The 16,985-nt window shown below is 45.6% G+C and overlaps 1 protein-coding gene across 1 annotated transcript in view; it reads left to right on the forward strand.

Annotated features, from left to right (window-relative positions):
• Nucleotides 1–16,985, forward strand: part of LOC308357898 (Fanconi anemia group A protein-like) — a 45,376-nt gene that overhangs the window by 8,396 nt on the left and 19,995 nt on the right. Inside the window, exons 7-13 of the mRNA XM_080827776.1 lie at nucleotides 54–149; nucleotides 243–302; nucleotides 1,644–1,732; nucleotides 2,316–2,376; nucleotides 2,456–2,505; nucleotides 7,356–7,432; nucleotides 15,954–16,067. Coding sequence (XP_080683902.1) covers nucleotides 54–149; nucleotides 243–302; nucleotides 1,644–1,732; nucleotides 2,316–2,376; nucleotides 2,456–2,505; nucleotides 7,356–7,432; nucleotides 15,954–16,067 — 547 coding nt within the window. The remainder of the gene's footprint in view (nucleotides 1–53; nucleotides 150–242; nucleotides 303–1,643; nucleotides 1,733–2,315; nucleotides 2,377–2,455; nucleotides 2,506–7,355; nucleotides 7,433–15,953; nucleotides 16,068–16,985) is intronic.

The raw sequence follows: 16,985 nt of genomic DNA on the forward strand, positions 1-16,985 counted from the left end.
AAGTCACCCCTCGTTCACGGGCTGTGGGGCCCTGCTCTGCCGTCTGCCCGCAGGCACACATTCTCCACCCACCGCTAGTGCCGAGCAAGTACCGCTCCCTCCTCATGGACTACATCGCGCTGGCCAAGACACGCCTGGCGGACCTGAAGGTGAGTGGTAGCCTCCCCTCCCCGTAGCGGCCGCTCCTCAGCCTGTCCCTTCAGAGGCCCGGGCCTCATGTTCCCGCCGTGTCCCCTCTGCAGGTTTCAATGGAAAACATGGGCCTCTACGAGGATCCGTCTTCAGCCAGGGACATCATAGAGGTAAGGTCACCTCGGTTCTGCTGCCGCCTGTGGCCTCTGGCCTGTGCTCACCCAGTACAGTCTGATTTCCTGGGACTCGGGAGTGGAGCACTTGAGCCTTTCCCGGCAGCTGTAGCTGGAGGGCGGGGTAAGTTACTGTGTGCAGGAGGGTCGGTCTGTCTTTTAGATCTTCGTTCACATGAGTTTGCATTGAAGAGGTCTTTAAAACGGGGTGGGAGGAAGATCTGTGTTTCTAAGAATTTCAGGAAAAAGTGTTCACTATATTTACATAAAGCAAATGTCAGATGGCTGTTTGGTGTGTGTGTGTTATTTTGAGATTCACTTACTTAGGGACGGCTGGGTGACTCCGTCAGTGAAGTGTCTGCCGATGGCTCAGGTCATGATCCCAGGGTCTTGGGATGGAGCCCCTCATTGGGCTCCCTGCGTAGCTTCTCCCTCTGCCCCTCCCCCTGCTCATTCTCTCTCTCTCTCCCTGATAAATATTTATTTATCTTTAAAAAACAAACAAACAAAAAGACTCTCTTACTTAAACGTGAGTGGCCGGACAGCCCTTACAGCTGCCATGAAAGTTTTAGGTGAATATTTTTAAGTAGTTTATTTATTTATTTAAGATTTTATTCATTTATTTGAGAGAGAGAGACAGCAAGAGGGAGAGAGCATGAGCAGGGGGAGGGAGAGAGGGACGAGCAGACTCCACACTGAGCAGAGAGCCCGACGTGGGACTCGATCCCAGGACCCTTGGGATCTGAGCTGAAGGCAGATACTTCACTGACTGAGCTGCCTAGGTGCCCCATAGTTTTAAGTATTTAATGTAGGTATCTAAGATTTATTGCTAGTCATATGTTGTCGTTTCATAATTTTGGTAATTCTGAAAAATTAAGTCCCTTCCCTTTCCCACTTCAGAGTCTTTCTTCGGAACCCTGTGTTCTCCCGAAGGGGGGTCAGAAGTTTGGCAGAGGGTCTCAGAGGTGGTGAATGGTCCCTGAGGTGGCCTGTTGCTAGGTGTTTGCTTCCTGAGAGTGTGAAACAGCAGTCAGTCCCTTTCTGTGGTCTTGCTGGGTGATGGCACCCTTCCCTGCTCAGTGTCTTGTCTTTTGTTTTTTTTTTTTAAGATTTTATTTATTTATTTGACAGACAGAGATCACAAGTAGGCAGAGAGGCAGGGGGGGAAGCAGGCTCCCCCCTGAGCAGAGAGCCCGAAGTGGGGCTCGATGCCAGGACCTTGGGATCGTGACCTGAGCCGAAGGCAGAGGCTTTAACACACTGAGCCACGCAGGTGCCCCTCAATGTCTTTTCTTTGAAATCTTCTGTTCCTTCCCCACCCTCCCTGTATGGAGCCAGCCCGATAGCCAAGCACAGCAGGATGTGGAGAAGGCCATCACGGTGTTCGAACACACAGGAAAGATTCCTGTCGCCGTCATGGAGGCCAGGTAGGGCCTTGCTTCCTGGAGTTGTCCCGTCTGTTCTCAGAGCCACTCGTAACAGGGTGCCTGTTGTTGGGTGGCTGAGGATAGATGTCCCAGCACAGGTCCTGTAGTGAGGAGGCGTGGAGCCTTAGCTGTGAAACTCATTTTCTTGAGGAGAACCAATGGGTATGGTTGAGCAGAGCCCACAGAGAAGGATGAGAACGAGTCCGTGGTTTGGTGGTTTGTGTGTTTGTTAATTTTTATGTTTAATGATTTTATTTATTTGAGAGAGAGAGAGAGAACAAGCAGCGGGGAGGAGCAGAAGGAGAGGGAGAGGCAGACTCCTCCCTGAGCAGGAGCCCGATACAAGGCTCGATCCCAGGACCCTGGGATCGTGACCTGAGCCAAAGGCAGACACTTAACAGCTGAGCCACCCAAGTGCCCCTAAATAAGTAAATCTTAAAAAAAGAAAAAATGGTAGAATATCCCAGCCGTGACATGAAATGGGACAACCCGCTTGTGCCACCCTGTGAAATGCAGAGAGATTCTGTGGAAATGGATGTTTTCGTAGCTGTCAGTAAGGTGTTCTAACACTTCTCTGTTGCAGCGTCTTCAGGAGACCCTACTACGTGTCGCACTTTCTCCCTGCCCTGCTCACTCCTCGTGTGGTCAGTACATGTGGTCATGGACTTGGGGCCCAGTTGGCAGAGAGCAAATGTCTCACTGGAATCCTGTCTTCCCCCACAGCTTCCAAGAACCCCTGATTCCAGAGCGGCCTTGATAGAGTCCCTGAGGAGGTACGCAAGGACATCTGTTTCCAAAAGGGTTTTTGACAAATGCAAAAAAATTGTGGTTCTTTTGTAGAGAAATGTGTTTTATTTATAAAATATTGGCCTAAAATTTGTTAAGATTTTATTTTACTTTACATATCTGAAGATTTTATTTATTTGTTTGTTTGTTTTTTAAAGACTTCATTTATTTGACAGAGAGAGATCACTAGCAGGCAGAGAGGCAGGCAGAGAGAGAGGGGAAGCAGGCTTCCTGCTGAGCAGAGAGCCCCATGTGGGGCTCGATCCCAGGACTCTGGGATCTGACCTGAGCCGAAGGCAGAGGCTTTAACCCACTGAGCCACCCAGGCTCCCCTAAAGATTTTATTTATTTATTTGATAGCAAGAGTGAGCACAGTAGGGGGAGTGGCAGAGGGAGAGGGAGAAGCAGGCTCCCCGCTGAGCAGGGAGCCCAATGTGGGACTCGATCCCAGCACCCTGGGATCATGACCTGAGCCGAAGGCAGACGCTTTACTGACTGAGTCCCCCAGGCACCCTCAACATTCATTAAGATTTTAAAAAGAAAATTTCTTTAAGTCTGAATATCACCACTGAATATCATTTCTCGATGAACTTTTAGGACTATCTTTCTGGGAATTTAAGATAGTCACGTTATTGGTCCCTAATCATTGCGAAAGGAGAATTTAAGCAAAGAAGGAAAGGAACAGGGAGACATGGAAGCCTCGCCCTACAACAGGTTGGACTAGACCTGGGGCTCCAGTAGAACATGGAGTCTCGGGTCCCTAGCTCACACTTGACTGGCTTCCCAAACTTGTTCTTTCTGTAAATCCTGCTTCCTAGTGAAGCTCTTAGAACATAATGATACCCATAAGAAGGTTGAAAAGAGGGGCGCCTGGGGGGCTCAGTGGGTTAAAGCCTCTGCCTTTAGCTCAGGTCATGATCCCGGGGTCCTGGGATCGAGCCCCGTGTCGGGCTCTCTGCTCCTCGGGGAGCCTGCTTCCTCCTCTCTCTGCCTGCCTCTCTGCCGACTTGTGATCTCTCTGTCATATAAATGTAAAAAAAAATAAAAGTAAAAAAGAGTTGGAAAGAGAAAGAGCCTAGAAAGTAAAAGTAAACTTTTTCATCTTAAAATAAGACTGTTTTCTAGGATCCTTATTTTTATTTATTTTTTACATAGAATATCCCAGAAGTACGAGACCATTGTAAAAAGTACCCATATCCCCCACTCACATGAATGCTTTGCTCCCTTTCCTTTTTTCGTTTCTGTTCAAAATAAAACAGTACAGGCATTGTTGAAACCCTTCTCGGGGGCCTGGGAGCTGAGGGTTTCTCCTCTGCTCTCTCCCCACCCCCTGCTCAGGCTCTCAGTGTTTCTCCCCTCTGTCTGTCAAAAAAAAGGGACAAAACAAAAAACCCTTCTCGGTCCAGCTCCCTAACCCGCTTTCCTTTTTCCCTGAGGAAACCATTATCCTAAAGTTGATGTATAATCTTTTTTCTATTTTTATTTTATTTTGTTTTATTATTTTTGTAGTGGGGGAGGGTCAGAGGGAGAAGGACACAGGGCTTGATCTCATGACCCTGAGATCATGACCTGAGCCAAAATCAAGAGTCAGATGCTTAACCGAGTGAGCCACCCAGCCACACCTCTTTTTTCTCTGTTTAATTTTTTTATTACACATTTACAGCTGCAGAGTGTGTATCTGTACACCCTGTGGCCTTCTGCAGTGGGCATTCTCCCTCACCCTGATGGCCGTGTGCTCTGGGTCACTTTTTTTTTTTTTTTAAGATTTTTATTTATTTATTTATTGAGAGAGCGACAGTGGGCGTGAGAGAGCCCCAGCAGGGGGAGCAGCAGAGGGAGAGGGGAAGCAGGCTCCACGCTGAGCAGGGGGCCAGTAGCAGGGCTCGATCCTAGGACCCTGAGATCATGACCTGAGCTGAGGGCAGATGCTTAACTGACTGAGCCACCCAGGCGCCCCTCTGGCACCTTTAACCGTAGCATTGAATTCTGGCTGCTGTGTTGCACAATCCCAGGGTCCCGTGGCCTACAGAGTAACTATCTGGACTCACTTATCCATCGCTCTAACAGAACTCTTAGGTGAACTCCAATATCATGTTTTATTTCATTTTATTTATTTTCAAAGATTTTATTTACTTATGACAGAGAGTGAGAGAGGGAACACAAGCAAGGGGAGTGGGAGAGAGAGAAGCAGGCTTCCCGCTGAGAAGGGAGCCCGATGTGGGGGTTTGATCCCAGGTCGCTGGGACCATGACCTGAGCCGAAGGCAGAGGCTTTAACCCACTGAGCCACCCAGGCGCCCCTGGATAGCTGACTTTATTATAACTTTCCTTCTATGAACATAATATATCTTTTTAAGCCTTTTGGTTGTAGATTTTTCTGTCTTGTAAATTTTGTGTTCAGTATACTACTAGGTACTTAGATTTTATTGCTGTGAAAAGCATATTACTTTCTTTTTTTCCTTTTTTTTTTTTTTTTTTGTTTTTACTGAGGTAGAGGTGTTCCCCTATCTCATAACCTGCTGAAGTTATTTTTAGTAGCTAGGTAGTAGATTTTCTTTGTAGATACTCATATTGTCTATAAAAATAATTTGTCTTTTCTGATCTTTATACATCTTCATTTTTGTCTTATTGTATTGGGTAGACTTTTTAGTATTATATGAAACTGTAGAAATAAACTGTCTTGTTCCTGACTGAAATAGAAATGCTTCTACAGTTTTACCAATACTTGTATTTGCTGTAGTCTCCTTCTATTTTCATATGCTTTTTATGATATTAAGAAAGTTCCGTCTAGGGACGCCTGGGTGGCTCAGTTGGTTGAGCAGCTGCCTTCAGCTCAGGTCATGATCTCAGCGTCCTGGGATCAACCCTGCATCGGGCTCCCTGCTCAGTGGGGAGTCTCTCTCCCCACCCCCCGTACTCCCCATCCCCACTCATGCTCACCCCTCCCCCCCAACTCATGCTCTCCCTCGCATTCTTTCTCTCTCAAATAAATAAAATCTTTAAGAAAATGTTTTTGTCAAAGTCAAGTAAGGATATAGAGTTAAGTTTCAGTTTTATAAAGTTTTTTAGGAGAAATAGCCATCCCCCCACCCCTCCCTGCCATTTCTTTTTCTCTGGAGGCAAGCATTTTCAACTTTTTTTTTTTTTTAAAGATTTTATTTATTTATTTGACAGAGAGAGATCACAAGTGGGCAGAGGCAGGCAGAGAGAGAGAGGGGAAAGCAGGCTCCCCGCTGAGCAGAGAGCCTGTTGCAGGGCTCCATCCCAGTACCCCAAGATCACGACACGAGCCGAGGGCAATGGCTTAAGCCACCAAGCCACCCAGGTGCCCCAAGCATTTTCAACTCTTAACTGAATTTTGATATTTATGTTTATTTTCTTTTTTTCTTTCTTCCTTTCTTTTTCTTTTTTTTGGGGAGGGGGCAGAGCTTATTTACCCCCCACATTTGGTAGGTAGTTTGGTGAGGTATAGAAATCTGGGTCAGAAATACTTTTCCTAAAATTTTTTAAAGTATTGCTCTGTTGATGTCTAGCTTCTAGTGCTGATATTGAGCTGTTACGTTTCTGATTCTTTGCACGTGAACTGTGTTTTTCTCTGGAGACTTCCTGTGCCTTTTTTTTTTCTTCCCTGTGTTCTGAAATTTAACGGCTGTGTATTTTGGTATTTAGGTCCGCTTTCATTTCTTGGCTGAGCAGAAGGTGGGCCTTTTAATCTGGAAATTCATGTCCTTCAGTATAACAAATTTTCTCAGATATTTTAAAATCTTTTGTTATGAAAAATTCAAGACAGAAAATAGAATAGTATTTACATGACACTCACATGCCCCGGCTGCTCTGGGCTGTTGGGAAGCAAACCCCAGGCCCAGATGACATCAGTAGCTTATTTCCCATGTGGCTTCTTCTTGTGCCTCCCACTTCTCAGGCACTGGGTCGCAGATTGTCTTCTGACTTGTTCTCCATTTTTCGTGTCTGTTTTTTGGGCTGTAATTTTCTCTCTTTTTAGTAGGATTTCTTCCAGTTTACCTGCCCGAGCCCTCTGTCACTATCTTAGCTCTTTGAGGATGAGTGGTGTCTGAAATGTCCTTTTCTGTGCGTTTCTGCATTTCCTCAGATTTGCTCTTGTCTTTTTCTCTGCATTGGTTTCTAATCCTGAAGCTCATGGCTTTCCGGTCCCCAGGTGCTTGGTGTGGTCCTCAGGTGCGGGCCATCCTCTGCCTGGACGCAGCCTACGGGGGGGCTCCTGCTCTAGGACCCGTCCATCTCCCTCCTTTCTCTGGTTCGTCATCTGGGTTTGCAGCACTGTGGCGAGGGCTGCCCTCCTGCCTCACTGTTCGTTCTGAGATGTTGTGTCCTGTAGGCCATACCACTGCGTGTGTCCCGTACCTGGGCTGCCACTCTGTGGCTCCTGCTCCTCTGAACATCTTTGTCATAGGACTTTGTTCTATAATTCTGTGTATTTTTAATGACATTAATTGGATGTTTTTCTCCGTATGACTCATTAAAAGTTATAAGTACATTTCTTTAAAAAATTTTTTTTAATAAATTCATTTTAAAAATTTGGAAATTACCCAAACTTTAATGAGAGAAGTAAGAATTATTTATAATCTCACTATCCTAAGGCAACCCCATTGGCAGATATTTTTATATGACACATTATGAAACAGGACAATCTGATTCATGTAATGGTTTCTTTTTTTCTAAAAACAGGGTCACACTATAAGGTATGGGTAATAGATTATATCATGTATTTTTGTTCTGTGATAATGTTTGGAATTGTGAGCTTGAGAGCTAATTTGAGTCACGGTTGACTTGGGTTTTCGTGTTTTCTCCTGATCCAGGGCAGATAAAATTCCCCCGTCTCTGTACTCCACCTACTGCCAAGCCTGCTCCACTGCCGGAGAGAAGAAGCCAGAAAGTAAGGTTAATGGCTCTGTCTGTCCCTGAGACGGGCACCTTTCTGCCTCCCTGGTCACAAGATATGCAGGCAAGACCTCAGCCAGTGCCGGTCTGGCTTAGTCAGGACAGACCTACCCTACTTGTCAGATCCCAGCCCGGAGGCCCTGGAAAGTTACCTGCTGGGGCACCTCCCTGATGTGCTGCATGAGGCTGTGATGTGCCTTCTGCTTGCTTGTCCTGATTTGGGTGACCTGTCAGATGAGGCAGCCAGGCTTGAGGCCTGCAGTGTTGATTCTGAAGTGGGATATGATTGGGGGCTCTGCTTACTGGGTTGGCTGAGACTTCTTTCTTGAGTTGGAGATCGCTCAGCTCACGAGGATGAGTGCTATAGACCTAGGTCTGATCTGCAACAGCAAGCTTGAGACAGCAATGCTTGAAGCCACTGGTCAGCCTTGCTGGCAGATTCCTACCCATCCCGTGGTCTCCACTAACTGGGCGATGGTGGGAGGCCGGTCAGGAGGGCCTGGTTCCTCAGCACGGTCACATGGTTTAAATCCTCTGACCTTTGCCGGGTCAGCTAGGCTGAATGAGGCTGTGTTTTCTAGTTCTGTCTCCAAAAACCCTTCCTTTTACACAGTTGGATGATTTCTTACAGCCACGGAGATTGAAGAAACTCGAGAGGGCAAAGAATGAAAGTCGCAGGTCTCACACTTGTTTGCACCAGTATTGAAACAGCTCACCTCTGTGCTGGGGGTACCAGCGAGGCTGTAGGGCTGTGTCCAGTGTGTGAGAGGCATGCTCCTCCCTACTACCCAGCCCCTGGCCCTGCCTTGGGGGCCTCAAGAATGTTCACTATTCTTTATCTGGCCGGGCTTATAAAAGAAGCCTTATGATTTCTGGTTTTGTCCTAGCGTTTACCTTATGAGGCTCACTGCATGTATCCATTGTCTTCTCTGGTGACCCCAGAACTGGAATTTATTCTGCTTTTAAAACATATGTAGTGTGCATTCCTTTTTTTTTTTTTTAAGTTTTATTTATTTATTGGACAGAGCACAAGAGCACGAGCAGGGGGACGGGCAGAGGGAGAGGTATAAGTAGGCTCCCTGCTGAGCAGAGAGCCGGATGTGGGGCTGGACCCCACGGCCCTGAGATCATGACCTGAGCCAAAGAAAGGCGGATGCTTAACTAACTGAGCCACTCAGGTGTCCCTCGAAACATTTTTCTTGAAGAGCTAGCAAGATCGTGGAGGAGTAGGAGACCTAAATTTCGTCTGGTCCCAGAAATTCAGATAGAGAGTTATTAAACCATTCTGAACACCTGTGAACTCAACAGAAGACCGAAGAAAAGAATAGCAGCAACTCTGTGAACAGAAAAATGACCACTTTCTGGAAGTTTCGGGTCTCCTCTGATTTGTTTTTCTGGAGTCGTTGCTACCCTTTCAGCATTTTGTTCTCTTGTTCTTCTAGTTCTCTGAACAAAATGATGAAATGGAAATACTCACCTCAAAAAAAAGAACAAGAGGCAGTACCGACTTCCAGGGACCTGATCAGCATGGACATTAGTAAGATGACAAAACTAAGAGTTCAGAATAGCAGTTATAAAGATACTAGCTGGTCTTGAAAAAAAGCATAGAAAATACTAGAAAATGCCTTTCTGGAGAAATAAAATCTAACCAAGTCAAAATCAAAAAGGTCATTAAAATCAAAAAGGTCGTTAATGAGGTGTAATAGAAAGTGGAGGCTCTAACTGCTCAGATAAATGAGGCAGAAGAGAGAATTAGTGATCTAGAAGACCAAATAATAGAGAATAAAGAAGCTGAGAAAAAGAGATAAACAACTACTAGATCATGAGGGTAGAATTCGAGAGACAAGTGATACCATAAAATGAAATAATACTAGAATAATTGGCATCCCAGAAGAAGAAGAAAGAGGGGGCAAAAGGTATACTGGAGCAAGTTATAGTGGAGAACTAACCTAATTTGGGGAAGGAAATAGACATCAAAATCTAAGAGGCACATAGAACCCCCTCAGAATCCATAAAAATTGGTCAACACCCCATCATCTAATAGTAAAATTTACAAGTCTCAGAGACAAAGAGAAAATCCTAAAAGCAGCTCGGAAGAAGAGGACTGACTGTAACCTACAACAGTAGAAACATTAGATTGGCAGCAGACCTATCCACAGAGACATGACACGCCAGAAAGTACTGGCATGACATATTCAGGGCACTAAATGGCAAAAATATGCAGCCAAGAATACTATATCCAGGTAGACTGTCATTGAAAATAGAAGGAGAGACAAAAAGCTTCCAGGACCAACAAAAACTAAAAGAATTTGTGAACACCAAACCAGCCCTACAGGAAATTTTGAAAGGGGTCCTCTAAGCAAAGAGAGAGCCTAAAAGTAACATAGACTAGGAAAAAAACCAGAGACAATATACAGCAGCGGTCATCTTACAGGCAATACAATGGCACTAGATTCATATCTTTCACTAGTTGCCCTGAACGTAAATGGACTAAATGTCCCAATCAAAAGACACAGGGTATCAGATTGGATAAAAAATAACACCCATCTATATGCTGCCTGCAAGAGACTCATTTTAGACCCAAAGAGATCTCCGGATTTGAAGTGAGGAGGTGGAAAACCATTTGCCATGCTAATGAACAGTAAAAGAAAGCTGGAGTGGCGATCTGTATATCCAACAATTTAGATTTTAAACCAAAAACTATAATAAGAGATGAGGAAGGACACTGGACCATACTTAAATGGTATATCCAACAAGAAGATCTAACAGTTGTAAATATTTATGCCCCTAACATGGGAGCAGCCAATTATATAAGCCAATTAATGACCAAATCAGGGGCGCCTGGGTGGCTCAGTGGGTTAAACCTCTGCCCTCGGCTCAGGTCATGGTCTCAGGATCCTGGGATCGAGCCCCGCATCGGGCTCTCTGCTCAGTGGGGAGCCTGCTTCCCCCTCTCTCTCTGCCTGCCTCTCTGCCTACTTGTGATCTCTTTCTCTGTCAAACAAATAAGTAAAATCTTAAAAAAAAAACCCAAAATCAAACACATCGACAATAATACAATAATAGTAGGGGACTTTAACACCCCCCTCACTGATATGGACAGATCATCTAAGCAAAAGATCAACAAAGAAACAAGGACTTTGAATGACACACTGGACCAGACGGACATCACAGATATATGCAGAACATTCCATCCCAAAGCAACAAAATACACATTCTTCTCGTGCACATGGATCTATTCTGGAGAATAGATCACATTGTGGGTCACAAGTCAGATCTCAGCCGGTACCTAAAGATTGGGATCTCTCCCTGCATATTCTCAGACCACAATGCTTTGACACTCGAACTCAATCACAAGCAGAAAGTTGGAAAGAACTCAAATACATAGAGCCTAAAGAGCATCCTACTAAAGAATGAATTGTCAACAGGAAACTGAAGAATGAACAAAGTTCATGGAAACAAATGAAAATGAAAACATAGCTGTTCAAAATATTTGGGATGCAGCAAAGGCGCTCCTAAGAGGAAAGTATATAGCAATACAAACCTTTCTCAGGAAACAAGAAAGGTCTCAAATGCACAACCTAACCTTACACCTAAAGGAGGTGGAGAAAGAGCAAAGAAAGCCTAAACCCAACAGGAGAAGAGAAATAATAAAGATTAGAGCTGAAATTAATGCAATAGAAACTAAAAGAATGGAACAGATTGATGAAAGTAGGATCTTGTCTTTTGAAAGAATAAGATTGATAACCCTCTGGCCAGACTTATCCAAAAGAAGAGAGAAAGGACCCAAATAAAATCATGAATGAAAGAGGAGAGATCACAACGAAGACCAAAGAAATACGATTATAGGGGCACCTGGGTGGCTCAGTTAAGCATCTGTGTTCAGCTCAGGTCGTGATCCTGGGATCGAGCCCCGCATCGGACTCCCTGCTCAGTGGGGAGCCTGCTTCTCCCTCTCCTGCTCCCCCTGCTTGTATTCCCTCTCTTTCTGTCTCTCTGTGTCAAATAAATAAATAAAATCTTTTAAAAAAACAATTATAAGTACATATTATGAACAAGTATATGCCAAAAAATCAGATAATCTGGAAGAAATGGATACATTCCTAGAGATGTATAAACTTCCAAAACTAGAAACAGGAAGAAGTAGAAAACCTGAACAGAACCATAACCAGCAAAGCAAGGAAATTGAAGTAGTCATCAAAAATCTCCCAACAAACCGGAGCCCAGGGCCAGACGGCTTCCCAGGGGAATTATACCAAACATTTAAAGAAGAATTAATACCTGTTCTTCTGAGACTTCCCAAAAATAGAAATGGAAGGAAAACTTCTAAACTTATTTTATGAAGCCAGCATTACCTTGATCCCCAAATCAGACAAAGGCCCCATCAGAAAGGAGAATTACAGACCAATTCCTTGTTGAACACGGATGCAAAAATTCTCACGAAAATACTAGTCAGTAGGATCCAACAGTACATTAAAAGGATTATTCACCACGACCAAGTGGGATTTATCCCAGAACTGCAAGGTTGGTTCAACATCCACAAATCAATCAATGTGATACAATACATTAATAAAAGAGAACAAGAACCATATGATCCTCTTAATAGATGCAGAAAATGTGTTTGACAAAGTACAGCATCCTTTCTTGATCAAACTCTTTTCAGTCTAGAGATAGAGGGTACATTCCTCAATATCATCAAAGCCATCTATGAAAAACCCACAGCGAATATCATTCTTTGATGTATGAAAAACTGAGAGCTTTTCCCCTGAGGTCAGTAACAAAGCAGGGATGTTGACTATGACCACTGCAAGTCCTAGCCTCAGCAATCAGACAAGAAGAAGAAATAAAAGGCATCTGGGGCACCTGGGTGGCTCAGTGGGTTGAAGCCTCTGCCTTCGGCTCAGGTCATGATCCCAGGGTCCTGGGATCGAGCCCCGCATCGGGCTCTCTGCTCAGCAGGGAGCCTACTTCCTCTGTCTCTGCCTGCCTCTCTGCCTACTTGTGATCTCTGTCCAGTAAATAAATAAAATCTTAAAAAAAAAAAGGCATCTGAATCAGCAAAGAAGTAGTCAAACTCTCTCTTTTTGCAGATGAGATGATGCTTTATATGGAAAACCCAAAAGACTCCACTCCAAAACTGCTAGAACTCATACAGGAATTCAGTAAAATGACTGGATATAAAATCAATGCACAGAAATCAGTTGCATTTCTTTTTTTCTTTTTTTAAAGATTTTATTTATTTATTTGACAGAGATCACAAGTAGGCAGAGAGGCAGCCAGAGAGACAGGGGGGCAAGCATGCTCCCCGCTAAGCACAGAGCCCGATGCGGGGCTCGATCCCAGGAGCCTGGGATCATGACCTGAGCCGAAGTCAGAAGCTTAACCCACTGAGCCACCCAGATGCCCCAATCAGTTGCATTTCTATACACCAACAGCTAGACAGAAGAAAGAGAAATTAAGGAGTCAATCCCATTTATAGTTGCACCTAATCCCTAAGATACCTAGGAATAAATCTAACCAAAGAGTCAAAGAATCACTACTCAGAAAAGTATAGAGCATTCATGAGAGAAATTGAGGAAGACACACAGAAATGGAAGATAGTTCCATGCTCATGGATTGGAAGAACAAATATTGTGAAAATGTCTGTGCCACCTAGAGCAGCCTACACATTTAGTGCAGTCCTTATCAAAATACCATCGCCTTCTTTCCAGAAATGGAACAAATCCTAAAATTTATACAGAACCAGAAAGGACCCTGAATAGCCAGATGAGTGTCAACAACAGAAACCAGAGCTGTGGACATCACCATGCCTGACTTTAATACATTAGAAAGCTTTGACCGTCAAGACAGCATGGTACTGGCACAAAAACAGACACATAGATTGATGGACCAGAGTAGAGAGCCCAGAAATAGACCCTCAACTCTGTGGTCAGCTGATCTTCGACAAAGCAGGAAAGAATGTCCAATAGAAGAAAGATAGTTTCTTCAACATACGGTGTTGGGAAAATTGGACAGCCACGTGCAGAAAAATGACACTGGACTGTTTCCTTACACCACACACAAAGACAAACTCAAAATGACTGAAAGACCTAAATGTGAGCCAGGAATCCATCAAAATCCTCGAGGAGAACACAGGCATCAACCTCTTTGACCTCAGCTGTAGCAAATTCTTGCTAGAAACATCACCAGAGACAAGGGAAGCAAGGGCAAAAATGAACGATTGGGATTTCGTCAAGATAAAAAGCTTTTCATGGGGCCCCTGGGTGGCTCAGTGGGTTAAAGCCTCTGCCTTCGGCTCGGGTCGTGATCCCAGAGTCCTGGAATCGAGCCCCGCCTCAGGCTCTCTGCTCAGCGGGGAGCCTGCTTCTTTGCCTACTTGTGATCTCTGTCAAATAAATAAAATCTTAGAAAAAAAAAAAAGATAAAAAGCTTTTCTACAGCAAAGGAAACGTCAGCAAAACCAAAAGACAGCCAACAGAATGGGAGAAGATTTTTGCAAACGACATATCAGATGAAGGGCTAGTGTCCAAAATCTATAAAGAACTTAACCAAACTCAACACCCAAGGAACAAATAATCCAATGCAGAAATGGGCAGAGGACATGAACAGACATTTCTGCAAAGAAGACATCTAATTTTTTTTTAAAGATTTTATTTATTCATTTGACGGAGATCACAAGTAGGTGGAGAGACAGGCAGAGAGTGAGAGAGAGGAGGAAGCAGGCTCCCTGCCGAGCAGAGAGCCCGACGCAGGGCTCGATCTCAGGACCCTGAGATCATGACCTGAGCTGAATGCAGAGGCCTTAACCCACTGAGCCTCCCAGACACCCCTGCAAAGAAGACATCTAAATGGCCAACAGGCACATGAAAATGTGCTCAACATCACTCGGCGTCAGGGAAATACAGTGGGACGCCACCTCACACCCGTCAGAATGACTACAATTAACAAGTCAGGAAACGACAGATGCTGGCGAGGATGCGGAGAGAGGGGAACCCTCCTGCATTGCTGGTGGGAATGCAAGCTGGTGCAGCCACTCTGGAAAACAGCATGGAGGTTTCTCGAAAACTTAAAAATAGAGCTCCCCTCCCACCCAGCAATCACACTGCTGGGTATTTACCTCAAAGATACAAATGTAACAATCCGAAGGGTCACCTGCACCCCAGTGTTTATAAGAGCAATGTCCACAATAGGCAGACTACAGAAAGAGCCCGGATGTGCACTGACAGATGAATGGATGAAGATGTGGTGTATGTATATACGATGGAACATCATGCAGCCATCAGAAATTGAGATCTTGCCTTTTGCAATGATGTGAATGGAACTAGAGGCTGTTACGTTAAGCAAAATAAGTGAATCAGAGAAAGACAATTATCATACGACCCGAGCTCATGGACATTTGAAATTTGAGAAACAAGGCAGAGGATCACAAGGGAATCTAGAGAAAATGAAGCCAGGTGAGACCAGAGGGAGACAAACCATGAGACTCTTAATCTCAGGAAACAAACTGAGGGTTGCTGGAGTGGAGGAGGTGGGAGGGGTGGGGCGGCTGGGGGATGGACATTGGAGATGGACATATGTGTTATGGTGAGTGCTGTGAATTGTGTCAGACTGATGAATCACAGACCTGTACCCCTGAAGCAATACATTATGTGTTTAAAAAAAAACAAAAAGGAACATTTTTCTTTTACAAATATGTGATCAGGGGCGCCTGGGTGGCTCAGTGGGTTAAGCCTCTACCTTCGGCTCAGGTCATGATCTCGGGGTCTTGGGATCGAGCCCCACATCGGGCTTTTTGCTTGGCAGGGAGCCTGCTTCTTCCTCTCTCTCCTGCCTCTCTGCCTACTTGTGAGCTCTCTGTCAAATAAATAAATAAAATCTTAAAAAAATATATGTGATCAGATCTTTTCTTCATCTTTTCTTCATAAATTTATGCAATATATGTTGAGAGCTAGTAATCATCTTATATATACTAATTCTTAGTTTTTTTTTTTTTAAGATTTTATTTATTTATTTGATGGACAGAGATCACAACTAGGCAGAGAGGGAGGCAGAGAGAGAGGATGAAGCAGGCTCCCCGCGGAGCAGAGAGCCCGACGCGGGGCTCGATCCCAGGACCCCGAGATCATGACCTGAGCCGAAGGCAGAGGCTTAACCCACTGAGCCACCCAGGCGCCCCCTTAGCTTTTTTCTTTACATCTTATTCTTTTTTTAATATCCTGTCATAAGAAACAGTATGACAATGTTACTTAAAATTCGGAGAAATGGAATAAATTGTCACTCATCCACAGTCCTATGTCCCCACCCAGACTCCCTCACTCTGCTTCTGGTCCTTTTTCTTTAGATTTTAACCTTCATGGCATGTTGTGCATTAACTGTGTTTTTTCTTAAGTTAAACATTTATGAACAAATTTCTGATCCAATGATCGGTGCCCAGCAGCGCCGCCCTGTCTGGCGCCTCTGTCTGCCCTTCTCACAGACGAGCTGCGTCCAGGGCAGTGTGTCCTGTCATCTCCCAGGTGCAGCCCCAGGGAGGACGGCGGCCGCCGGCTGCGTGGAGGAGCCTCTGGGACTGCTCGCGGCTGCACTCAGGGAGTTCCGAGCCGCCGTGACAGACCCCGCGCAGGGCGATGGTGAGGACCTGGCCGAGGGCGGGGCTGTCTGCGGCGGGTTTTCGCGGGCTGTGTGGGTGTCCTCCGGGGCCTGAGTTCGGTTCAGCCTGAGTGCGGTGCTGGCGGCTGCTGGACCGGGCGCGGCTCTCGTTCAGGCTGTCATAGACCCTTAGCAGGGACAACCACTCTGCCGTTTGACATTCCAGCAGGACAGATGATGGAGAGGGAGAAAACTGGCATCCCGAGGCTCTGGGGTGTCTTTCTGAAGGGACTGACGAGCAGTGGCGCTAAGCACTAGGCTTCTGCTTCTGTGTGATGAGGTCCTAGAAAATGGCGAGGCACAGATGTTCGCTTGTGGAGGAAGAACGTGACCGGTTCACACTACAGAGTGGCAGTCCGTAAAATCAAATACTGATGTCTCATATCGAAGAGATTTTTGTTGGGAAAAATGCAGAATCTAAAGTAAATAAACCATATTTTTACCCAGGAAGTATAATAAGTTTTTATAGATCATCAACCATGGTATTCACACCAGGACAATGTTCAGTGAGAGCCTCCCAGAGGAAATACTGCCAACGCCAGCTTAGTGTCCTGGCTCGCGGGGGCACCCAGTGCCCTGGGTGTGTGGCCTTTCAGAGCTGCATTCCCATGAAGTAGGGACACGGGTACGTGGAGGCCGGGGGGACCCTCGGGCTTCAGCAGGATCCGGACAGGTCGGGTCAGCCTTGTCTCTAGCGGCACACTTGCCAGTTCCAGCGGGCCCGGTGGCCTGTTTGTTGCCCCGCCTCGCGCCTGGAGGCTGGCGGTGGGACGCCGAGCCTCGGCAGCTGTGACGGTGTGAGGGGGACTCGGAGGGTGTGCGTGCAAAGCGGAGGTCTCTGGTGGCGAAGGAGCACGTGGGCCCCTCGCGGAACCAGGCGAAAGGCAGTGTGCGGCCCC

The sequence above is a fragment of the Martes martes genome, assembly GCF_963455335.1.
Source record: "Martes martes genome assembly, chromosome: 17".
NCBI lineage: Eukaryota > Metazoa > Chordata > Mammalia > Carnivora > Mustelidae > Martes > Martes martes.